General features: G+C 42.5%; 1 protein-coding gene and 1 long non-coding RNA gene across 5 annotated transcripts in view; one reads left to right on the top strand and one right to left on the bottom strand.

Moving 5' to 3' along the window:
- Nucleotides 1-26,107, top strand: part of zzef1 (zinc finger, ZZ-type with EF hand domain 1) — a 212,082-nt gene that overhangs the window by 19,612 nt on the left and 166,363 nt on the right. For 3 of the 4 annotated variants that reach the window (XM_068007936.1, XM_068007937.1, XM_068007935.1), the window contains exons 4-10: nucleotides 11,896-12,079; nucleotides 13,855-14,054; nucleotides 18,045-18,255; nucleotides 18,437-18,553; nucleotides 22,270-22,448; nucleotides 24,906-25,007; nucleotides 25,370-25,461. In XM_068007936.1, coding sequence (XP_067864037.1) covers nucleotides 11,896-12,079; nucleotides 13,855-14,054; nucleotides 18,045-18,255; nucleotides 18,437-18,553; nucleotides 22,270-22,448; nucleotides 24,906-25,007; nucleotides 25,370-25,461 — 1,085 coding nt within the window. Of the gene's footprint in view, nucleotides 1-11,895; nucleotides 12,080-13,854; nucleotides 14,055-18,044; nucleotides 18,256-18,436; nucleotides 18,554-22,269; nucleotides 22,449-23,405; nucleotides 23,450-24,905; nucleotides 25,008-25,369; nucleotides 25,462-26,107 lie in introns of those variants that run through there. The other variant, XM_068007938.1, reaches the window with a different exon arrangement.
- The window catches only part of LOC137344786 (uncharacterized), a 48,722-nt gene that overhangs the window by 1,503 nt on the left and 21,112 nt on the right, over nucleotides 1-26,107 (bottom strand). The gene's annotated exons all lie outside the window — the stretch shown is intronic.

Below are 26,107 nucleotides of genomic sequence, written 5' to 3'. Positions count from 1 at the left end.
TAAAAAAAGCCTAATCCACATTCTGAGACATTGTTTGGGGCTGAACGAACCAGGGTAAGTGAGTGCTTATATGCAGAAGGTGCCAACGGGCAAAATAATCGGAAATTTATACGGAGAAGGAAATGAAAGAACAGGCAAGGAAGAAAGGGATTTAAAAACAAATGTGAGCATTCATGTGCATAAGGTTGCGCTGAATTGTGCACATGTGACTGAGGCTGACCGTAAAGCAAAGAAATGGGGAGCGAGGCCAGGGGGAGAAATTAAGTTGCAGATAAAGAGGCAAAGTGAGTTCCAGGCCATTGAGACACAGCTTGGACTTTGAAAAGAAACGGGAATGTAGGAATACCACTGAGGCAAATGTAGGAATAACTCATGATTGTAGGGGAAATTATAACACTTCCATGGGTTCGCTAATCCAATAAATTGATCACACATTCAGCTGGGTCAGAAATCAAAGTGGTGCCAGGAATCACTTTTTAAAAAAAAATGCAGCTTTGTGATTGAAATTGCAACCTTCAAAGTGGTCAGTTTGTGGAATCTTTGATCCATATTTCAGCAAATCAGCATGCTTAAGCTGTTTATTTGAGCCTGAGGTGTGACTCTTGATTTCCTCCCTCCCCCCCCCCCCCCCCCCCCCCCCCCTCTAGAGACATAGCTAATTTGCCACCGTACAAATTTAATGTGTGGTATGCTATAAACGAAATGTAATTATAAAGCTAGGTGTGACAGGATCAGGCTTAGCTGTGATTCTCTATGTGGCTGAATAGCCAACTGACACACATTGTCCAGACTCGAGCATGTTGTATTATCAGTTGTCAAATTAGCACCTGATAGCTGCTCTACAAAAATATATTTCTGCTAAGGAAGTTGGGGGAAGTTGCTTTCAAGCCCAGTGATGTCTCTGAAATTAATTTTGTTAATTTCAACTTTTAACTAAGTGAGTTTAAAATTCATTCATGGCTGATGGTTTACATCTTGAAATTAACTGACCAAGGTGTACTTTTACATCCAAATGTAGTTCATAGGATCAGAGCCATGAATAGTGAAGAGTTTCTGATGTCTGCTAAAAGTATTAAAACTATATTTTGGTCAGTAAATATAGTACAGCTGTTCCAGTGCAGCTACAACACTGGCATCCACCCGACAATGTGGAAAATTGCCCAGGTATGTCCTGTTCACAAAAAGCAGGACAAATCCAATCCGGCCAATTACCGCCCCATCAGTCTACTCTCAATCATCAGCAAAGTGATGGAAGGTGTCGTCGACAGTGCTATCAAGTGGCACTTACTCACCAATGACCTGCTCACCGATGCTCAGTTTGGGTTCCGCCAGGACCACTTGGCTCCAGACCTCATTACAGCCTTGGTCCAAACATGGACAAAAGAGCTGAATTCCAGAGGTGAGGTGAGAGTGACTGCTCTTGACATCAAGGCAGCATTTGACCGAGTGTGGCACCAAGGAGCCCTAGTAAAATTGAAGTCAATGGGAATCAGGGGGAAAACTCTCCAGTGGCTGGAGTCATACCTAGCACAAAGGAAGATGGTAGTGGTTGTTGGAGGCCAATCATCTCAGCCCCAGGACATTGCTGCAGGAGTTCCTCAGGGCAGTGTCCTAGGCCCAACCATCTTCAGCTGCTTCACCAATGATCTTCCCTCCATCATAAGGTCAGAAATGGGGATGTTCGCTGATGATTACGCAGTGTTCAGTTCCATTTGCAACCCGTCAGATAATGAAGCAGTCTGAGCCTGCATGCAGCAAGACCTGGACAACATCCAGGCTTGGGCTGATAAGTGGCAAGTAACATTCGTGCCAGGCAATGATCATCTCCAACAAGACAGAGTCTAACCACCTCCCTTTGACATTCAATGGCATTACCATCGCCGAATCCTCCACCATCAACATCCTGGGGGTCACCATTGACCAGAAACTTAACTGGACCAGCCATATAAATACTGTGGCTACAAGAGCAGGTCAGAGGCTGGGTATTCTGCGGCGAGTGACTCACCTCCTGACTCCACAAAGCCTTTCAACCATCTACAAGGCTCAAGTCAGGAGTGTGATGGAATAGCCTCCACTTGCCTGGATGAGTACAGCTCCAACAACACTCAAGAAGCTCGACACCGTCCAGGACAAAGCGGCCCGCTTGATTGGCACCCCATCCGCCACCCTAAACATTCACTCCCTTTACCACCGGCGCACAGTGGCTGCAGTATGTACCATCCACAGGATGCACTGCAGCAACTCGCCAAGGCTTCGACAGCACCTCCCAAACCCGCGACCTCTACCACCTAGAAGGACAAGGGCAGCAGGCACATGGGAACAATACCACCTGCACGTTCTCCTCCAAGTCACACACCATCCCGACTTGGAAATATATCGCCGTTCCTTCATCGTTGCTGGGTCAAAATCCTGGAACTCCCTTCCTAACAGCACTGTGGGAGAACCTTCACCACATGGACTGCAGCGGTTCAAGGTGGCGGCTCACCACCACCTTCTCAAGGGCAATTAGGGATGGGCAATAAATGCTGGCCTCGCCAGCGACGCCCACATCCCATGAACGAATAAAAAAAAGAAATTGGTTTTATTATTTACCCTGTTACAGTTCTAAAAGTAGCAAGAAAAGTATTCCTTCTATCCTGTGATGTAATGGTACCCCTAGGGAAACTAGATAACTACATGAGGGAGAAAGAATATGCTGATAGGGTTAGATGAAGTAAGGTGGGCTAGATCTGGCATAGATCAGTTAGGCTTAATGGCCTGTTTCTGTGCTGTAAATTCCTTGGGTCAGATTTTGCTGTAGCAGGATATCTAATGGCATCTGCTGTTAGCTAGACTTGCCCCTGCACCCTCCAGCTCAAAACATTTTTGCCCACTAGGTTGCTGAAAGTGCGAGCTGATAACGGGGCAGCGAGGGAAACAGGGCATCTGGGACTTGAGTCAACAGGGCAAGCAACTGGGTATCTCCTTAAACAATCAGATGGAAAGATTGGAAAATAAAGAGCGCAAGGACTGAGAAGGAAACTAAAAGGGGTGAATTCATCGTTAAATCAGATGCGGAAAGAAATAGAGAGGGGGAAGAAAGATTGGATTGAGAGAGAAAAAAGAGATAAAGGAAAAGTTTAAAATAAAATTTAAATTTGACATTTTTAAAATCTCTATCAACAGTTAATACCTGAAGGAATGAGATTCCACACTTGTAATAGTTAATTTTCAGTGCCAGAGAGGTTGATTGGCATTAATTGACAATTATCATGTTAAAAGGGGACGCACACTTAACTTTCTGTGGTGAGTTTAGTTCATATGTACCACACAAATACAGCAACTTCACACCATTCAATGCATGTCAATGGTGAGGCAGACAGCAAAATGCCGTTTCGCGAAGCTAACGAGGGAGCAGTACATCTCGGGTATTGGCATTTAACCGTGCATCTGCTCCTTGCCTGAAGTTGCTGTACCATTTACGCATAAATAATGGCTAGCGCTATTAGCCTGCCGGTTATTTTGACCGCAAAATCTGGCCCAATGTAATTCTATGCTTTGTTATCTAGACCAGCACAAAACTTTTTAGTTTCTCCAAAATAAACTGTAGGGCCCAAACCATGTCAGCTTTGAACTTGCGGATAGTTGAAATGAGACGTGGTGGGATTGGTGAGATGTTCAGATAATTGAGATTGTTGGAAGGAAAAATAATCTCTGCTATTCTGTTTGAGCTGCTTCCGGGGAAGGAGCAGTGCTCGCTGGGGTATTTGTTTATTAGTGTGCTTTGTTTTCCTCCTCTTTCCTTCAGTTCCTTTTTCCACTAAGTTACTCAAGTTTCTTTCCTTCTCCCAACACCACTATATCTGTTACCCGTTAGATTCTTGGCCATGACTGTTTCGTGATGATGTGGAGATGCCGGTGATGGACTGGGGTTGACAATTGTAAACAATTTTACAACACCAAGTTATAGTCCAGCAATTTTATTTTAAATTCACAAGCTTTCGGAGATTTTCTCCTTCCTCAGGCAAATGTTTGAGATTTTCTCCTTCCTCATTTGCCTGAGGAAGGAGAAAATCTCCGAAAGCTTGTGAATTTAAAATAAAATTGCTGGACTATAACTTGGTGTTGTAAAATTGTTTACAATTGTTTCGTGATGTACATTGATGGTATTGTGTTTCTGCTTCTCCACATACTGTGATTTGGGTTTTCTTATTGGCTCACCTTTAACTCTATAAAACCAGCGTGTTGGCTCAGGATCTATTGTTATGTAATTAAATCAAGAGGGAGTTCAGATAAATGTCACCCTACTCTCGTGCGCTCCAACCATTAGCCAGTAGCAGTGTGTGTAGTGATGTTTGTAACATCAGTCTGCAATGATAGACATCATACTCTGAGCTCGTATAAACTTGCTAATGTAAATTGTTAGTACTATAAAAACTATATTAAAGACAATCGTAGAAGGCCTAAGACATTATTTTTCCAGTTCCAGGCTCAAAACCAGTATCCATGTCCTCGAACTATAGAAATTTGCAGCACGAAAGGCAGCCATTTGGCCCATCATGTTTGCGCCAGCTCTTTGTTAGAGCAATCCAAAACTAATCTCATCACCTGATGGTTTCCCATAGTACTGTATCTTTCTTTACTTCAAATATTTATTTATATTTTTTAACAGACATGATGGCTTTTGTCTCAACCATTCCCTGTGGCAAAGCATTCCATACTCCAACAACCCTCTGCGTAAAGAAATTTCTCCTAACCTTGCATCACTTTTCTCGTACAATGCCTAGAAGTAGCTGAATGTTTGTTTTGTTCCAGGCAAACAAATATCTCTAAGCTTTTTGTTTTAAAAGGTTTTGGAATAATTCGGTAAACTTTGATGCACATGTGTCAAATTCTGACATCATGGGCTCAATTTTCAAAGTGAAAAACGGGTGGATTGGGTGCAGGGGAGGTGGGGGGGGGGGCATTGAAAATTGCCACCATTTCAGACCCGCCTCCCACCCGCCCATTTCCGGTTTTCACTGGGGTGGGTGATCAACCCGCTCCCAGGAGGCGGTTGGGCCTTCAAACCTTTCAAGGAGGCTTCGGGCCTCCATTTTTCTGGACTTCCCGATTTCAACCCTGGGGGGCCAGGGTTCCGGGCTTTCTGTTTTACACCTCGTGAAAGGAGGCGAGAAGGCCCGAGACTAACAGGCAAGCGCCGAGAAAGGCACAGCTTGTGGGTCCAGAACAGCAGGAGCGCTTCGTCCAGGCTCAACAAGCCTACGTGTACCAACCCCCCCCCCCCCAACAATTTCTGATCCCCGATCCTTTCCTTCCCTCCCCCCCCCCCCCCCCCCCACTCCGATCCTCTGACCCCCAATCCTCCCCCTCACGATCACGACCCCCATATGACCCCTGATCCCGATGTTCCCCCCCCCGACTGACCCCCGATCTCATCCCCATGACTCATGACTACCGTGCCAATCTATGTAACCATTTTATGAGTGCATGCAATGAAGGACAGCGACTGAACTTGAGAGAATTTGATTTTTCTAACATAGCAGAGATTTGCAACAAATTTAGGTGTTTTTCTTTTTTTTCAAACCTTACCAGGTGCACTTTCAATAGCTGAAGCCCAAATTATTCACACAAAAATGGTGAATACAGTAAAGTTTGAGGGTCCTATAATCTGATGTTTTATTACAGAAAGGCTGCCTGTGATATTGAAATGCTGTTTTCCAAACAGTTCACCTTAATTCTAAAAACTTGCCAGTTCGTTAAAGTTGCTGAATAAATTTGTTTTTTTTTTGTCTTCATGAATCTCATCAATGGATAACTAACAATACTAGATAGATAGGAATAATGCAGAGAACGAAGCAAGGTAAATTCTACACACTGTCAAAAAAAAATTATGCAATTGAAAAGCTCTGGTTTTGGATGACGCCAGTAAAGAAATAAAAGACTGACTCGTATTTATATGTAAGGAATCTTACAACACCAGGTTATAGTCCAACAAATTTATTTTAAAATAAATTTGTTGGACTATAACCTGGTGTTGTAAGATTCCTTACATTTGTCCACCCCAGTCCATCATCTCCACATCATCGTATTTATATGGCATCTTTTAAGATCTTGGGACATCCCAAAGTACTTTGGAAGTGTAGTCACTGTTGTAATGTAGGACGTAGTGTGCTTTGGGGTTTCTTTATCCTTTTTTAGTTTCCTTGTTTCAGACTACCCCCAGAGAGAGTTTTTTTTAACTTGCTCCGATGTCTAGGCAAATCTGTAACTTATCCAGGGGATGAACAATGAACCACCTTCAGTTTATTTTAGCTGCTGGGTTTTATCACACACTTTATCACGTCTTTGGAAGGTGGTAGAATAATACTAGACTTGAACTGCCAAACAAATGTGTTTAACAGTAAAAGAGCAAGTGAGTAGTGACATTAATGCAACATATTTTATAGTAGCTAAGCTTGGTTAGCTCCTTGACTAGTAGAAAATAGTTTTCAATTGCTGTGTTAAACTATGATTTAAGTAATATTCTTATGTAGTGGTTCTTTTCCCTCACAGTCAATGGAAGCTATCCATTTCTATTTGATAGCTATAGACAGACTCCCTGATTTGAAAAAGACAGGCTGGTAAATACTTCCCAAAAAAAAGCGACAGGGTTGGGCCAAGCCATTCAATTCATTTAAGGGTTGTTCAAATATAGGTGTGTTTTGCAGTTCTTCTTTAAATTTAAGTGTTATTTAAATTGATGGCTTGGCCCCCTCCCTTGGACATCTGTCTCAGACAAACCAACTAATTGTTGCAACAATCGAATCCAAGTAAGCTGGGAAATGATTTCTGAGAGTTAAGATAGTTTTTTAACTCATACCATGTTGGAATTCAAGAAGTCAAAACCAAGGGAAGTAAGCATGAAAATTGCGGAGGTACTGGCCACAATCTTCCAATCCTCCTTAGATATAGGTAGTGCCGGAGGACTGGAGAATTGCAAATGTTATACCCTTGTACAAAAGATGTAAAGATAAACCCAGCAACTACAGGCCAGTCAGTTTAACCTCGGTGGCAGGGAAGCTTTTAGAAACAACAATCTGCGACAAAAATAATAGTCACTTGGACAAGTGTGGATTAATAAAGGAAAGCCAGCACGGATTTGTTAAAGGCAAATCGTGTTTGACTAACCTGATAGAGTTTTTTTGATGAGGTAACAGAGAGGTTGAATGAGGGCAATGCGGTTGATGTGGTATATATGAACTTCCAAAAGGCGTTTGATAAAGTGCCGCATAATAGGCTTGTCAATAAAATTGAAGCCCATGGAATAAAAGGGGCAGTGGTAACATGCATACAAAATTGGCTAAGTAATAGAAAGCAGTGGAGAACAGTTGTTTTTCAGACTGGAGGAAGGTATGCAGTGGTGTTCCCCAGGGGTCAGTACTGGGACCTTGGCTTTTCTTGATATATATTAATGACTTGGACTTGGGTGTACAGGGCGCAATTTCAAAATTTGCAGATGACACAAAACTTGGAAGGGTAGTGAACAGTGAGGAGGATAGTGACAGACTTCAAGAGGACATAGAATGGTGGAATGGGTGGACACGTGGCTGATGAAATTTAACGCTGAGAAGTGAGGTGATACATTTTGGTAGGAAGAATTAGGAGAGGCAAATAAACTAAAGGGGGTGCAGGAACAGAGAGACCTGGGGGCATATGTAAACAGGTCGTTGAAGGTGGCAGGGCAAGTTGAGAAAGCAGTTAAGAAAACATTCGGGATCCTGGGCTTTATAAATAGATGCATGGAGTACATAAGTGAGGATGTTATGTTGACCCTTCATAAAACACTGGTTCGGTCACAATTGGAGTATTGTATCCAATTCTGGGCATCCCACTTTAGGAAGGATGTGAAGGCCTTAGGGTGCAGAAAAGATTTACTAGAATGGTTCCAGGGGTGAGGGTCCTCAGTTATGTGGATAGACTGGAAAAGCTGGGATAGTTCTCCTTAGAGCAGAGAAGGTTAAGGGGAGATTTAATAGAAATGTTCAAAATCATGAAGGGTCTAGACAAAGTAAATAAAGAAAAACTGTTCCCATTGGTGGAAGGGTCAAGGACCAGAGGACACAGGTTTAAGGTGATTGGCAAAAGACGACATGAGGGAAAACTTTTTTACGCAGCTAGTGGTTAGGATCTGGACTGCACCGCTCGAGGGGGTGGTGGAAGCAGGCTTTCAAAAAGTAATTAGATACGTACCTGAAGGAGAAAAATTTGTAGGACTACAGGGAAAGATCAGGGGAGTGGGAATGGCTGGATTGCTCTTGCAGAGAGCTGACGCAGGCTCAACGGACCATTCTATGATTCTAAGTTAAATCTTAGATAAAGAAAGTCATAATCATAGAATCATAGAATCATAGAATCATAGAAGTTACAACATGGAAACAGGCCCTTCGGCCCAACATGTCCATGTCGCCCAGTTTATACCACTAAGCTAGTCCCAATTGCCTGCACTTGGCCCATATCCCTCGATACCCATCTTCCCCATGTAACTGTCCAAATGCTTTTTAAAAGACAAAATTGTACCCGCCTCTACTACTGCCTCTGGCAGCTCGTTCCAGACACTCACCACCCTTTGAGTGAAAAAATTGCCCCTCTGGATCCTTTTGTATCTCTCCCCTCTCACCTTAAATCTGTGCCCCCTCGTTATAGACTCCCCTACCTTTGGGAAAAGATTTTGACTATCGACCTTATCTATGCCCCTCATTATTTTATAGACTTCTATAAGATCACCCCTTAACCTCCTACTCTCCAGGGAATAAAGTCCCAGTCTGTCTAACCTCTCCCTGTAAGTCAAACCATCAAGTCCCGGTAGCATCCTAGTAAATCTTTTCTGCACTCTTTCTAGTTTAATAATATCCTTTCTATAATAGGGTGACCAGAACTGTACACAGTACTCCAAGTGTGGCCTCACCAATGCCCTGTACAACTTCAACAAGACATCCCAACTCCTGCATTCAATGTTCTGACCAATGAAACCAAGCATGCTGAATGCCTTCTTCACCACCCTATCCACCTGTGACTCCACTTTCAAGGAGCTATGAATCTGTACTCCTAGATCTCTTTGTTCTATAACTCTCCCCAACGCCCTACCATTAACGGAGTAGGTCCTGGCCCGATTCGATCTACCAAAATGCAGCACCTCACATTTATCTAAATTAAACTCCATCTGCCATTCATCGGCCCACTGGCCCAATTTATCAAGATCCCGTTGCAATCCTAGATAACCTTCTTCACTGTCCACAATGCCACCAATCTTGGTGTCATCTGCAAACTTACTAACCATGCCTCCTAAATTCTCATCCAAATCATTAATATAAATAACAAATAACAGCGGACCCAGCACCGATCCCTGAGGCACACCGCTGGACACAGGCATCCAGTTTGAAAAACAACCCTCGACAACCACCCTCTGTCTTCTGTCGTCAAGCCAATTTTGTATCCAATTGGCTACCTCACCTTGGATCCCATGAGATTTAACCTTATGTAACAACCTACCATGCGGTACCTTGTCAAATGCTTTGCTGAAGTCCATGTAGACCACGTCTACTGCACAGCCCTCATCTATCTTCTTGGTTACCCCTTCAAAAAACTCAATCAAATTCGTGAGACATGATTTTCCTCTCACAAAACCATGCTGACTGTTCCTAATTAGTCCCTGCCTCTCCAAATGCCTGTAGATCCTGTCCCTCAGAATACCCTCTAACAACTTACCCACTACAGATGTCAGGCTCACTGGTCTGTAGTTCCCAGGCTTTTCCCTGCCGCCCTTCTTAAACAAAGGCACAACATTTGCTACCCTCCAATCTTCAGGCACCTCACCTGTAGCGGTGGATGATTCAAATATCTCTGCTAGGGGACCCGCAATTTCCTCCCTAACCTCCCATAACGTCCTGGGATACATTTCATCAGGTCCCGGAGATTTATCTACCTTGATGCGCGTTAAGACTTCCAGCACCTCCCTCTCTGTAATATGTACACTCCTCAAGACATCACTATTTATTTCCCCAAGTTCCCTAACATCCATGCCTTTCTCAACCGTAAATACCGATGTGAAATATTCATTCAGGATCTCACCCATCTCTTGTGGTTCCGCACATAGATGACCTTGTTGATCCTTAAGAGGCCCTACTCTCTCCCTAGTTACCCTTTTGCCCTTTATGTATTTGTAGAAGCTCTTTGGATTCACCTTTGCCTGATCTGCCAAAGCAATCTCATATCCCCTTTTTGCCCTCCTGATTTCTCTCTTAACTCTACTCCGGCAATCTCTATACTCTTCAAGGGATCCACTTGATCCCAGCTGCCTATGCATGTCATATGCCTCCTTCTTCTTTTTGACGAGGGCCTCAATCTCCCGAGTCATCCAAGGTTCCCTACTTCTACCAGCCTTGCCCTTCACTTTATAAGGAATGTGCTTACACTGAACCCTGGTTAACACACTTTTGAAAGCCTCCCACTTACCAGACGTCCCTTTGCCTGCCAACAGACTCTCCCAATCAACTTCTGAAAGTTCCTGTCTAATACCATCAAAATTGGCCTTTCCCCAATTTAGAATTTTAACTTTTGGGCCAGACCTATCCTTCTCCATAGCTATCTTAAAACTAATGGAATTATGATCACTGGTCCCAAAGTGATCCCTCACTAACACTTCTGTCACCTGCCCTTCCTTATTTCCCAAGAGGAGGTCAAGTTTTGCCCCCTCTCTAGTCGGGCCATCCACATACTGAATGAGAAATTCCTCCTGAATACACTCAACAAATTTCTCTCCATCCAAGCCCCTAATGCTATGGCTGTCCCAGTCAATGTTGGGAAAGTTAAAGTCCCCTACTATTACCACCCTATTTTTCTTGCAGCTGTCTGTAATCTCCTTACATATTTGCTCCTCAATTTCCCGTTGACTATTTGGGGGTCTGTAGTACAATCCTATCAAAGTGATCTCTCCCTTCTTATTTTTCAGTTCTACCCATATGGACTCAGTGGGCGAACCCTCGGATATATCCCCTCTCACTACTGCCGTGATGTTCTCCCTAATCAAGAACGCAACTCCCCCTCCTCTCTTACCTCCTGCTCTATCTTTCCTATAGCATCTGTACCCTGGAACATTGAGCTGCCAGTCCTGCCCCTCCCTTAGCCATGTTTCAGTAATAGCTATAACATCCCAGTCCCATGTACCCATCCATGCCCTGAGTTCATCTGCCTTGCCCATCAGACTTCTTGCATTGAAATAAATGCAGTTTAATCTAGTCTTCTCTTGGTCTTTGCCCTGCTTTCTCAGACCATCTGTCCGGTCATGTTCTGTGCACTCTCCCTTACTGCCTTTTGTTTCTGTCACCACTTTATTTCCCACTGACTTCCTGCATCGGTTCCCATCCCCCTGCCACATTAGTTTAAACCCTCCCCAACAGCACTAGCAAACACTCCCCCTAGGACATTGGTTCCAGTCCTGCCCAGATGCAGACCGTCCAATTTGTACTGGTCCCACCTCCCCCAGAACCGGTTCCAATGGCCCAGGAATTTGAATCCCTCCCTCTTGCACCATCTCTCAAGCCACGTATTCATCTTAGCTATCCTGTCATTCCTACTCTGACTAGCCCGTGGCACTGGTAGCAATCCTGAGATTACTACCTTTGAGGTCCTACTCTTTAGTTTAACTCCTAACTCCCTAAATTCAGCTTGTAGGACCTCATCCTGTTTTTTACCTATATCGTTGGTGCCTATATGCACCACGACAACTGGCTGTTCACCCTCCCCCTCCAGAATGTCCTGCAGCCGCTCCGAGACATCCTTGACCCTTGCACCAGGGAGGCAATCGGTACCTTTTTTAGTTATTTGACCTGTGTGTACTATCATAATTTTAGTAATGTATATCTTAATTCCTTACAGAGCAAACTATTCAGTGTCCCACAGATATGAATAGTGATCGAGAGTTGGATAAGTTGAAGATAGTAACCAAGTGCTATACCACCATAGAAGCTTCCTCAAACTCTACCGATATCGACAAGATGACCAATGGAGAAACTACTTCCTACTGGCAATCAGACGGGAGTTCGTGCTCGCACTGGATCAGGTGAGAAGACTGGTGGTGACAGAAGTGTATATATATGCAACATAGAAAAGAAAATTTAGTTCTCAGACTAAATTGAGTTCAATTCACTAAGTTTGAAGCAACTTAATCATTTGCACCATTTTTGAGGAGAATGTACAAATAAAATTAGAAAGTTTTGTGAAATATGTAAGACACTAAATGAAATAAAAACAAGTTAATCTATAACTCGCTTTCGGGACCAGAGTTATAAGGAAGGCAAGAGCAACCTGGGCAGTATTTTGTCATACTGAGAAGATTTGAGGGTTCACTTGATAGATGGGATAGACAAGATAAACAATGACTCTTTCCATTGGTAAATAGATCATAGAATCTTACAGCACAGGAGGAGGCCATTCGGCCCATCATGGCTGTGCCAGCTTTCTGGAAGAGCTACCCGCTCATTCCCCTGCCTTTTCCCCATACTGTCAAACTTTTTTCTTATTGATCCGCTTCCCTTTAAAAAGCTGTTGTGGATTCTTCTTCTACTACTGTTTCTGTTGGGCATTCCACATTCTAACAACACCAAGTTAAAATAGAAAATTCTCTTACCTTCTTTTGATGACCTTAAGTTTATGTCCTCTAGTTACCGACTCACTGACCAGTGGAAATGTTCTTTTCCAGATTCAACTTTCTGAAACCTCTCAATTTCGAACTTCATCAGATCTCCTCTTAACCTTTTTTGCTCTAATGAAAAAGGCCCAGTTTCTCTCGTCTCTCCTCATAACCCAAGCCTCTCATCCCTGTTCTCACCTTAGTGAATCTCTACACCCTCTCCATCCTTCCTAAAGTAAGGTATCCAAAACCGGCCATAGTATTTTAGCTGCAGCCTAGCCAATGATTTCAATAGGTCTAGCATGACTTTAATGCTGTTATATTTTTATGGCCCTTTTTATATAACTGAGGATTAAATTGAAGTCAAGAGGCCATGTCATCAAGTTAAGCACTAAGTTATGAAGGGAGAGATTAGAAGAATCTTTTTCTTGCACAATGTTTTTGGAATATGGAATGCCATCCCACAATGCATTCAAAAAGGTCCTTTTATAATTGAGATTTAAGAAGAATCTAAGAGTATGGGGAGAAAGCAAGGAAATGGGATTAGTTTGGGGTGACAGCAGGAAAATGTGAGAGATCGGTCTCTGAGGGCCTGGGTTCAGTGCCTGCCTTGCTAAAATTGATTTCCTTGGTGCTGTGCATTTATAACTATTACTTATATCTATTTTATTTCCATCTTAATTGCATCATTCCTCAAGAGAAGGTTGGGTAGAATGTTTGCCAGTTCAACTGTATGACTATTGAGCTTTCACGAAGGGTCCACACCAGAAATGTTAAATTGTCTGTTCTCCCCACAGATACTGACTGACTTGAGCCTTTCCACCATTTTCTGATTTTGTTTGATTTCCAGCATCTGCACTTTTTGTTGCTCTTTGTTCACCTGTTGTCAAAGGATGTGTGAGTGTGGTCCACATTGATTCCTATCTTTTTCATTTCTCTCCCTCTCTCACTCCCCACACTGCTCAGAGAAAAAAAAAATTGCCCCAACTGAGATCAGGAGCTTCTTGATGAATTGTTAACTTCTGGGCTGAGGGGGAGGGGGAGAGGGAGAGGTGGAGGAAGAGGAAAGAAACTGCTATCCTGCCGCTGTGTGGCGTATGTGCTTTGTTCACCAGTGTGTGCTGTCATAGGGCTACTACATTTATTTTTGTCCATTTTTAAAAACAACTGGTTGAGGAATAATTGATTTGCTCTTTATTTTGCAGGTTACGGTTAAAGCCTGACGTCGTACTGAAGCACTTATCAGTGGCAGTGTCAGCTAGTGATCAAAGTTACATGCCACAGCAGGTGACTGTATCCTTGGGAAGGAATCCCAGTAATCTGCAGGAAATCCGTGATGTCCGTATTCCCAGTAACATGACTGGATATGTTACTCTACTGGAAAATGCAAGCATCAGCCACCCATGTAATTGTGCAGAGTTTTTTCTGTTTGGTTCAGATATGGATATAAGCTAATATCAGTTTAATCATACCTCACATTAAGCAAGCAGTTAATTAACTGATGACCCAGTACTTATATTTAAATGGTTCTCAGCATTGGTCCAGATCAGATTTCACTAACCTGAAGATTAATTTTTATGTGATTGGTGATGCAAACTGTATTATAAAATTCTAAATCACCATGTTTCGCTCATGCACAGGATTACATAGTAAGATGATTTTTTTTTGCAATTATGGATAACACATTCTGTTTAGTTGGACAAAGTTGTTTTCAAACCCAACTTGTAGCAGGATGAAGGAAAGTAGTGATCTTGGAGTTGATTACAGTGTCTGAGCGTTATTTAGATACCGTACTATCCATCTTTTTTGGTCTATTAATACAAACAGACTTAGAATAGATGTGGTCTATACTGAAACTCATGTGAAATCCTGCATTATCATCCTTTCAAAAGGGAATTTGATATATACGTAAAAAGGAAAAAGAGCAGGGGAGTGGGACTAATTGGATAGCTCTTTCAAAAAGCCGGCACAGGCCCAATCGGCAGAATAGCCTCCTTCTGTGCTGTATGACTGATTCTTTTAGCATATCTACACAACATACAAGATTAAAATCTTTGCTTTTCTGTGATGGGTCATTACTTTATAATCTGCACCAGAAATGTGTACAGCAATATATATACATTTTATATATCAATAAAAAAAATCATACGCCATGCACTTCCTATACACATTAACCTTACTTTCTGTGTAATGCTTTTCTAATGGACACCCCGCATGTTAACATGTCAGTGATAAAATCCAATGTTGACATTTTATAATGGGAAACCGTAGGTCAACTTTTCACCATGATGGTTTGTTGATGAACCAGTCAAATCACTCAATGCATTTTGTAGAACATTTCGGTGGTTATTTTTCTGAATGACTGAAACTTCTAATGTCCATAATTAGCCTGGGCTTTGAGTAGATATTTTTACCTCAAAAGTTGGAGATGCCATCTGTGCATCAACAAGAGTTGAAAGATGACATTTGTGACCCTATATCTTGTGAAGATCGAAGAGCATCTTTGTTTTTTCCAAACTATTTCGAAAGAGATTGGAGATTGAATACTCATTGCTTTATTTTAGGCAAGCCTGGTATTGAATTTGCTGTTTTCTGTTATGAACTGCTCAGTCAGATAGAACATGTGAACAGCAGCACTTGTGATGGTGGTTTCTTTGACTGAAAACTTTTTTTTAACCGTTTGCCTCTATTTTGGTTGCTTAAAACACACATCTCTCATGAACCATTTTAGAGGCTTAAAGAAACTTTTTGTAAACTTTAACAGCACATTGTGAGGTAGCATTTATTTATACGAACATGCAAAATTGACGGGCAGGAAAAGATCACCTGGTCCATCAAGTCTACCCCGCACCATAATGGCCGGACCACCATGAGTAAACACTTCATCTCTGCACCCAACCAGGCAGCGATAACACCTGGGAGATGCGAAAAAATCCAGGGCCAATAAGGGAAAAAATTCCTCTCCGACCCCCTCAGGCAATCGAAACCAGTCCAGGAGATGACGTGGACCAAGTGTAATCTATAAGAACACTTACCTTCTGTATGATGTGATTTCTGCCCCAGTCAGGAACCGGTCCAGCTCCCTCTTGAAGGCAGAAAGTCAGCACCCACCACACCAGCTGGCAACACATTCCAGAGGCGCTCAATTCTTTGGGAAAAGAACCACCGCCCAACATCCAGTCTATTCCTACTCTTCCATAGTTTAAACTCGCGTCCCCTGGTCCGCTTTAATCTGTTAAACTGGAATAATCTTTCGATAGGGACGCTATCCAGGCCTTTAATTATTTTATAGACCTCTATCAGGGCACCTCTAGGTCTACGCTGCTCTATAGACCAAGGTCCTTAAGCCAGTCTGAGTCGCTGAGGATCTTTAAGCTACGAATCATTCTTGTAGCTCTCTGGACCTTTTCGAAAGCCGCTATATCACCCACCATGTGGGAGGACCAAAGCTGGATTCAGTACTCTAGATGCATCTGACTAGCGACCTGTATAGTGTCGAAATGGTGTCCTTTGATTTATACAACCCAATACCTTGTTAGCTTTAGCTACAGTTTTCCTACGTTGGTCATGAATTTTTAGTGATCTGTGCATAATATCATCAAGATCTTTTACTTGCTCAACCTCTTTCAGTACTGTAAATTAAATGCCATTTGCCAATGTGTGGCCCACTCCCCTAGCACATCTAAATCGTTTTGGATTTGATTGCACTCCTCTACCATCTTAACCCTTGCACAGATTTTGGTGTCATCTGCATACTCACTGACCATATCCCAACACCACTGTCCAGATCATTACTAAAGACTGTGAAGAGTAGCGGGCCCAGGACCGATACCTGGGAGACACCACTAGTAACATGTCTCCAGGCTGAACCACATTCGTTAACTCCAACTTTTTGGCTGCAGGATTAGAGCCAATTCCGAATCCAGCTTGTCAAATTTCTACTGATACCACAAGATTTGATGGAAACTTGTGTTTCTTAAAGATTGAATTGTTATAGAATAGGTAAATGTTTGTGTTCTTGCTTCTGATTTATTCCTCCAATCAATAGGTTTTGCAACATTGAATGTCAGATATTACAGATTTATTAAGCATACAATGATTAAACATATACTTAACAGCAGTACTTATGACAAAAGCTTGCGCGTTTTAGCCGGAGAATTCAAACGCGTTACAGTTCTGAGCTCGGCATACAGGTTGATCAGACCTTAATCGAGTTCTAAAATATCTGTTCCAACACTCATTTTTTACACCATTTTCGTACCTCTTCTACATGACAATCTGCATGTTTCATAGTTGTATCTTCGATTATGTATCATTCAACACTGATTTAATTATGGTCCTGTCCTTGCAACTACAGATCTGTAAACATCTCCGTTTCTAATTCCCTTTCCTTGACCAGAAGAATCTCACTCCCTTATATTCTAGGCTATAGCCTAAATCTTTCTCAGGCAGGTGCTTATCAAGTAAGGCTTCAATGCCTCCCTTCTAATGATGTGGAGATGACGGTGATGGACTGGGGTTGACAATTGTAAACAATTTTACAACACCAAGTTATAGTCCAGCAATTTTATTTTAAATTCACAAGCTTTCGGAGGCTACCTCCTTCGTCAGGTGAACGATGTGGAAATCTAATGAATGAACAAAGGGAGCTTCTCTGCCTGTCCCCTGTCTGTGCTGCTGAAGTTAGAACCCTTTCCTACCCATGACTCCTATTAACTTTTCTTATTAAGCCCATGTTCTCGCCTTAGAATTGCTGTATACTTATAACTATTTTAAGATACTGTAATTTAAGAATCATACTTCTCTACTTAACAAACAAAGGCTAAAAGCTAACATTACTACAATATAAAGATTAGCACACTTAAAGTCAGTTTGATTAATCCTTTCCTTACAGTATAAATCAGGTGACTCTGCACTAAAGGAGATATCTCCCACTTGTATAAGCCAGGAAATTGCTCACTTCCAGTCCATGAGGTTCTGTCCATTAATTTTAAGAAAGGGAAAATTTATGCTTGAATAATTTAAGATAAGAACATGAAGACAAGAACATAAAGACAGACTGACCATAGGGAAAGTGGTGGGGGGTTGTCGAGGGTCTGGGAAGGAGCGCATGGGCATGAATATGGTGGGTGGTTGGGGCCTAAAGGGTCAGAAACGTGTACTCGCATTAGTCTTCCTACATGTTTGACGAAACATGATCGGCTTTAGCCCACATACTTAGAATGATGTGCAGGACACATTTTAATATGTAAAGTTAAGATTTCTTAATTTATTAGCCCATGCATTTCATAAAATTAAGAGTTTATAAGTTAGGTAAAAATTATTTTAAAATTAGTTATAACAAAGTAGGAACAAGGGCAACGAGACAGAGTGACACTTTTTTCTTTTTTCTAAGTTGTACAGATAAATATTAAACGTTGTCATGGTGATGGCTGTGACACAAGGATTCATGGACTTAAGACTATGGGATACCAGGTTGTGAAGAAACCCGGAGTATCGGTGTCTGACGCTTCAGCAATTTGGTACTTGACCTTATTAACAACATTGGTGACTGCTTCCATAGAAACTAACCCTGACCTGGCGCAAAACGTCCTACGAATCACACAGTGAGTAGCTTTAATTCCAACGTTCAAATTTCTCCAATTGAGTCAGGGATGGATGATTCCCAATCTCACTGCCAAGCAGTACGTGTTGATAGAGTAATTTTTTTTTCTCCCAGCGGTCAGTTGTTGGTGCCAATAGCACCGATTTCAGAAGAATAACTTGCTGCTCTTCCTTTTTTTTCAGAAAAGCACTGCAGCACATGCCACCCCTGTCCCTCACCGCAGGATCCACAGAGCTGCCCAGCTTCATGTCGTCAAACGTTCTAGAGAAAGTGGACACTTTCCTCATCAGGATTGCAGGGTAAATTTGGTGTCATAGTTTGAAGTGATGAATAGATCCTGGGGTGAGGGGGTTATCTTATGACGAACGGTTGGACAGGTTGGGCCTGTATACATTGGAGTTTAGATGAATGAGAGGTGACCTTATTGAAACGTATAAGATCCTGAGGGGTAGATGCTGAGAGGATGTTTCTCCTTGTGGGAGAGACTAGAACTAGGGGCCACAGTTTTAAAAATAAGGGGTCTCCCATTTAAGACGGAGATGAGAAATTTTTTCCTCTGAGGGTTGTGAGTCTATGGAACTCCCTTTCCCAGAGAGCGGTGGAGGCAGGGTCATTGAATATTTTTAAAGCTGAGTTAGATAAATTCCTGATTAACAAGGGAGTCAAAGGTTATAGTAGGTAGATGGGAAAGTAGGGTTGAGGTCACAATCAGATCAGCCACGATCGTATCAAATGGCAGAGCAGACTCGAGGGGCCGAATGGCCTACTCCTGCTCTTAATTCGTATGTTCGTATTTTGAATGCAATGCAATGCTAATAACTGCCATCTCTGTGTGATAGTACTGGTCCTTTTAAAAAGTAAAGTGTAGACCTCAGTGGATACCACATAGAAGATTTTTATTTGAGAATCTCAAGGCAGGTGCCCAATGGGTTTGTAGTTAAGAGCACCCAATGATGTGTTGCTGAGTCAGGAGGGTCCGAGGTTTGATCCCTGGTCTGTTATCTTACCGTGGGGAGGGAGGGTACAAAAATGTACCTCCATCTTTCTGGATTAGAGAGGGGAAAATTGACCATGTTCCTGATTGCAATCCAGTAACCCCCGCCCCCCCCCCCCCAACCTTGCTGGAAGAAGTCTGGCTCTGTCAAATAACCCTCTGACACTCCATGTCCAGGCTGAGCGTGAAGAATTGCTACAAGGGTGAGGACTGGTGGCAGGTGTAGAAACGTAGCCCAGAACAAGTCACTGCCTCCTGGAATGGTACCTTTTTTTTTATCAAGGTCTATGGAACAGTTGAAAAAAATACATAACATCATCTCTGCTTGTTTCTTTTAATACCTGGATTTATTGTACCAGCTGCTGCAGTAACTAATGCCGGGTGGGATGATGCAGGTTTGATATCTTAATTCTGCTCAGCTAATGAATTGAACCATATGGTACAAAAAGATGCCAAGTGGAAACCTATCATTTCACTGGAGGAGGAGGAAGGATGAGGAAGGGGTTCCTTCACTGGACCTCCCGGAAGGCCGAGTAGTGGTGGTGGTCGCCTAGAGCAGATTGGTTGTCCTGTTGGCAGGAGAGGGTTGTAGCATTGAAAGGATGTATGAAGGGAAGAATTTACCTGAGGAAGGAGGAAGCCTCCGAAAGCTTGTAGATTTCAAATAAAAATTGTTGGACTATAACTTGGTGTTGTAAAATTGTTTACAGAAGGGAAGAAGACAGTGTATGTGTCCTTGGAAGGGAAATGCTCTTCTCTAACCCCACCATTAAAATGTATCCAAGTCCATTGTTTTTTGTGTTTCTCTCATCTAACGTCGTAAGGTGCTGACTGCAGCATTTTTCCATATTTCTAGGGCACACTTTTGTGCGAAAAGGTAGCCCAGTAATAGCAACCATGTCTTACTGTTGGCTTCACACATGAAAACAAGATATCTCGACAAATTAAAAAGTTACTTTTATAGGAATATGTAACTGAGGAAATTAAGGACCTCTTTCCAGAACAATTTGGCACAACCTTTTCTAACTAAATGGATACCGTCTTTACACTCATTTGACAAAATCCATTAAAGAAAAATTGAACCAATTTAATATGTTTTGAGCTGGATACTAACTTTGATCCTAGAAGAAAATGCCACTAGATCTGGAGTCTTCCAATTGTACACTTAAATTAGCACTACACAGCAACCTAGCAATCTGAGAAAACAGGTTTAGTTTTCGATATAGTTCATACATTTGAAAGCAACACGCTTACTGTTTCTATTAAAGGTAACTAGTGTCCTGGAATTTATCGAATTGCCCCACTCTACTGGAGAGCAAGAGGTTGAAAATGAGAGTCATGATGTGGAGATGCCGGTGATGGACTGGGGTTGACAATTGTAAACAATTTTACAACACCAAGTTATAGTCCAGCAATTTTATTTTAAATTCACAAGCTTTCGGAGATTTCCTCAGGAAGGAGGAAATCTCCGAAAGCTTGTGAATTTAAAATAAAATTGCTGGACTATAACTTGGTGTTGTAAAATTGTTTACAATTGAAAATGAGAGACCTTGATTTAGGACCTGATTATTTTTTTCCTGGGCCTGCGTATACTATCATGTAAAATAATGGGATTACATGTAGCATATTATAATGCTGTGGTACCCATTTTCAGATACCGAAGAAACATCAGCATTTTCACCGCTTGCTTTCCACTTCTGCCCATTTTGCTGAGTAGGCTTGTGCTCATACAATGTTTTTATTTTCTGTAACCTCTTTTACAAAGTTATGTGAAAGATGACAGTAGTAGTTGGTGTTTATTGTGCCAACAAAAACTTGAATTATTCTGAAACTTTTCGCTCTGTTAAGGCTACATGTTTTTTGAGCTATGTACATTTTTAAAAATTATTCATTCTCTAGATATGGGCAGCACTGGCAAGGCTGATGTTTAGTGGTGGGCTGCCTTCTTGAACTACTTGAATAGCAGTTTGTATACAACTGGGTGGCAGTTAAGAGTTACATATAGCCCAGACCGGGTAAGGGCGGTAGGGTTCCTTCTCTAAAGGACATTAGTGAGCCAGTTGGGCTTTCACGACAATCTGACACTTTTACTGGTACCAGCTTTTTGTTTCCTGATTTTTTTTATATACTGAATTCAAATTTTCAAACTGCCATGGTGGGATTTGAACTCATGTTCTCTAGGTTGTTAGTCTCGGCCTTAGGATTACTAGTTCAGTAACGTAACCAGTACACTACCGCACCCTAATTGAATACCATATTGAATATTACAGTGCAGTTAGGATTTTATGATTGGGTTGAGGATGTGTTTGGAGTCGATTTATGGAGGGGTTGAAAGTATAAATAGCTGTGCCAAATGCTCTTGGATTAGCCATGAGTCAGCTGCCGTACAAAATGTCTCAGAAGAAGATGACCCCCTTTACACCAGTAAGGCAATTCCATTACCCAAACACAGAATATAAAATTAGTGCCTGATTCAGGAGAGTTTTGTACCATAGCAAATTGATCCAATTTTGATACATCATGGCCATTTGAGATAAATTGGACCTTTATTAGCTGAATCTAAATGCATATGATACAAGTGTATTAAAAGAATACCTCTCTCCCACTAGCACACTTGGGTTTTGTTCATTAATGTCATAGAATTTGTAAAAAGTGCATACAAAACTTTCTGAATATTTGAAGAGTGCAAAATGTTTTATTTTTATTAATGTAGAAATAATTGGTCGCATTGAGCAATCTGAAAAGTGGAGATGCATTTCATGGCTGTCATGTTTATGATGTTATCTGAAGTCCGTCATCCCCCTCCCACTCCACCATATCCTAAATTACTGTTAAGCCTTATGCGTAGGAACAGAAATAGGCCATTCAGCCCCTCAAGCTTGTTCTGCCATTCAGTTAGATCATGGCTGATCTGCACCTCAACTCAATTTTATTGCTCTTGCTCCATATCCCTTTATACCTTTGCCTAACACAAATCTATCAATCTCGGTCTTGAATGCTCCATTACATTTACCCTTTCAGTTGCTGCGCTAGTCCTGAAGCAGAGTTGACTCTCCTGGCTTTTGCTTTGGCCAGAGGAAGCATTGCCAAAGTGATGACGTTACTTTTGACGATCAGTGATCACCTAGACGTACAGTACGAGGCATCCCCACTCCTCACTGCAATGGCATCTGTACGACTAAGCCAGCTTCAGAAATATGGTAAGTGTTACTGTGCATTTTGTTCAATAAAATACTCTTCATACAGTGAAAAGGTATGGGGAGGGTCTTTCATTGAGATTGTCCCATTGAGCCTGCTACACTGAACTGATCATTAAAGCTGGCGTGCCCATCTCTCTCACTGCCATTCACATTATTCTTCGTATAGTATAGTGTTTGTTCCCTCCCGCGCATTTGAAAATATAATCTTTAGAAGCTGCCAGAACAGCTATTCTTACAGTAGTAATCACTGAATTGGTAAAGGTCTACCTTTTTTCATGTGTCAGCCGTGGGTCAGTGGGCAGCACTCTCGCCTCTGAGTCAGAAGGTTGTGGGTTCAAGCCCCACTCCAGGGTCTTGAGCACAAAATCTAGATTGACACTTTAGTGCAGTACTGAGGGAATGCTGCACTGTTGGAAGTGTCGTCTTTTGGATGAGACATTAAATCGAGGCCCTGTCTGCCCCCTCAGGCGGGTATAAAAGATCCCATGGCACTATTCGAAGCCGAATAGGGGAGTTCTCCCCGCGTCCTTGCTAATGTTTGTCCCTCAACCAATATCACTAAAACAGATTATCTGGTCTTATCTCACTGCTGTTTGTGAGACATTGCTGTGTGCAAATTGGCTGCTTTGTCTCCTACATTACAACAGTGACTGCACTTCAAAAGTACTTAATTGGCTGTGAAGCGCTTTGAGACGTCCTGAGGTCTTGAAAGGTGCTATAGAATGCCAGTGTGTGAATATGTGTGTGTGTGTATATATATATATATACATCTATCTCTGTAAAGGTGCTCAAATATAAAAGGTGCTTTGCTATCTCTACTAGTGGTTATAACATTGTGACCTGCGTCGGATTAATCACTGAGTGGAGAAAATACAGTGACCATATCCATCCTCGGTCGAGAAGTTGTTCGTGTTGCACAGGCCTGTGAATGTAATACTTAACCTTCATTTAGGAGATTTTCTTTTGAAGAGGATTGAGAGCCAGGAACATGTGGCTGGATGGTAATTGAAAAGCTTTTTATGATCTGCACTGAAGCTTTAATTAAAAGAAGGTACAATGTGTGAATTGAGTAATGTGAAATTGAAATATTTGTGATCGATTGTTCATTATTCATACTTCACTGTGTAATGTAAATTTCAATAGCTTTCTCCTTGTAACTACTGGTACCATCCATGGCCTTAATGCCATTCAAGTTCTGCTTTCTGCATTCATAGAATGGTTACAGCACGGAAGGAGGCCATTTGGCCTGTTGAGTCCATGATGCTCTCTACAAGAGCATTCCAGCTAGTCCCACTCCCCCGACCTTTCCCCGTAGCCCCTCCATGCATTATGGAAGTATGGTCTGGTTTAATAGATTTAGGGAAAACCATGTGCTTAACATGGAACTATCTTAATGTTGTAGACAGCAGTGTCATATTTGGTCTACTCCCACCCACATTGTATCCAGCCCCAGCACCTGAAGTCAACAGCCTGTGTAAATGAGCGAGCTAGATTATCAGGAGAATATTAGAGCATCAAAGCTTAATTTTAGATTATGGGCTCAAATCTCTGGAGTGGGACTTGAACCCACAACCTTCTGACTCAGAGGTGCGAGTGCTCCCACTGAGCCAAAGCTGACACCTGGATAGTCAAGACAAAGCGTAAATATTCACCTGAGGATCATTTGAGAAGCTTCACAAACTAGAACCCAACAAAGTATCGTTAAACTAGTTCAGTTTTTAATTCTCAGCCCTTCACTGTAGATGGATATGGCCATTTTCTTTGGGAGTTCGTTACTTTAAGGAGGGAGATCAGAGAAAACAGGATAATCCTTGCCATGGACAACAAGCTAGGGAATTTCAGCACGATGCATGACCAAATTTCAATTTGGCAAAGTTGATGAGTCATTAGTTATGACTGTCATTTTGCATATAGCAAGATCCCACATGAGATTTTTGACCATTTAATCTGTGTTTGTTTGGCAGTGTTGGCTGAGAGGAAGATGTTATATTATGAGGGAGTAAGAGATCACAATCAGCATCGCCTATCTTGTGTGTGTGCTCGATGTTTGGCTTCCCCAGAGCCTATTGAGCTAAGTACTTCCCCTTTAGCATGTGGAGGATGCATGTCACTTGAAGAATGAAGACAGCCCAATCAGATAGACAGTCTATCTTAGTGATCTCTAGAGGTGTGAAGGCTTTTAGTGAATTGACTTGCATATTTGGTGCTTTGGAAACCTTTGACAAAACTCTTGCTGGGACCAATTATTTTATTGAGCACTTATCAAACAGTTGGACAAAATCTGATTGATATTAGACGAATGCTATTACTCAGTTCACATTAAAGCAATCTCGACTGCAGAGTGGTTTGAGTCAAGTGGTTAGGAATTTCTCAGTAGCTCTGCTGGTGGCCCTCTTTTTGTTTGGGGTGTTTTTGAAGCATCCCGCTAAAGATTTGGTTTTGCATTTCTCTTTGCAGGGAAACCGCTGCAGTTGACTGTGGAGGCGTGTGACGCCAAAGAATTAAAAGAAAAGGGATTTGGTCCTGCTGCTGTGCTCTATGAATCGCTGCTGGGAGATGGTAAACTTTATAAATGTAGTTCCTCAGGGTGCTGATACAATGGAGGGGAAGGGACAAAAGGGAGGGAGGGTGACAGGGCAATGGGGGTCAACATTTGCCCCTCGGGATAGGGGCTTCTTTCCGTAAGGGATAGCGGGGATGGATTTTTATCTCGGCGGGAGGGTATCCATGGATTTTTTTTCTTGTTTGTGGGGGGTGGTGCAGAGTTGGAGAGGGTTTTTTATCTGCTGCTGGGGGATGCCTTTGGTGGATTTTAATGTCTGTGGGAGGGGGGCGGAGGTTGCTGGTGAATAGTTTCTAACTCATAGGAGGTATAGTTCTGATCAGCACTAATGTAACTTATTTCCCTTGATCTATTGCAGGATTTCTGTCAGAGGCTGGCCATACACGAGCCAGCTTCATTCTGTCAACAAGAACAAAATTAACCATCCAGGTGTCTCAGATTAGGGTTAAGGTAAGGATGTGTGTGGGCACAGATACAGGTTCAACTGCCTCCGATCCTGCCTAGCCATCACTGAAACTCTTATCCACATTTCCATCACCCAATTTCTAGCCGTCCTCACAGCCTTTAACCTCCAGAAACTCCAACTTGTCCAAAGGCCCTGCTGCTTGCATCCTGCCCTGCTCAAAGTCCCACTCATCCATCAACCTCCCCCCGCACCCCCCCCCCCACCCCACCCTGTCCTCACTGACTCACAGTCCCACCCCGTATCACAGTTCATTGAGTTTAAAATCCTCGGCATTCTCTTCGAATTCCTCCATAACTCTGCCCAACCCGACCTCTACAACCTCCGTCTGCCTTAAGTCAATTCCTGTGCCAATTGGTCCTATGACTTTTCTCAGCCTTAAAAAGACCTTCGTTTCAAACAAGATTTTTGCCATCTCTCCTCGTGGCCCCTCTCCCTCCCCCCTCGCTCTCTCTCTCCTTCCCTCCCCCTTTCTCATCTCTGTCCTCTCCTTTCTCTACCCCCCCCCCCCCCGTGTTCTCCCCCACCCCCCCCCCCGTGTTCTCCCCCACCCCCCCCCCCCCCGTGTTCTCCCCCACCCCCCCCCCCCGTGTTCTCCCCCACCCCCCCCCCCCCCGTGTTCTCCCCCACCCC

This window comes from Heptranchias perlo, chromosome 28, assembly GCF_035084215.1.
Source record: "Heptranchias perlo isolate sHepPer1 chromosome 28, sHepPer1.hap1, whole genome shotgun sequence".
NCBI classification, from domain to species: Eukaryota; Metazoa; Chordata; class Chondrichthyes; order Hexanchiformes; family Hexanchidae; genus Heptranchias; species Heptranchias perlo.
Note: the sequence above shows the minus strand (reverse complement) of the source record. Positions and strands in the feature narration are given on the sequence as shown.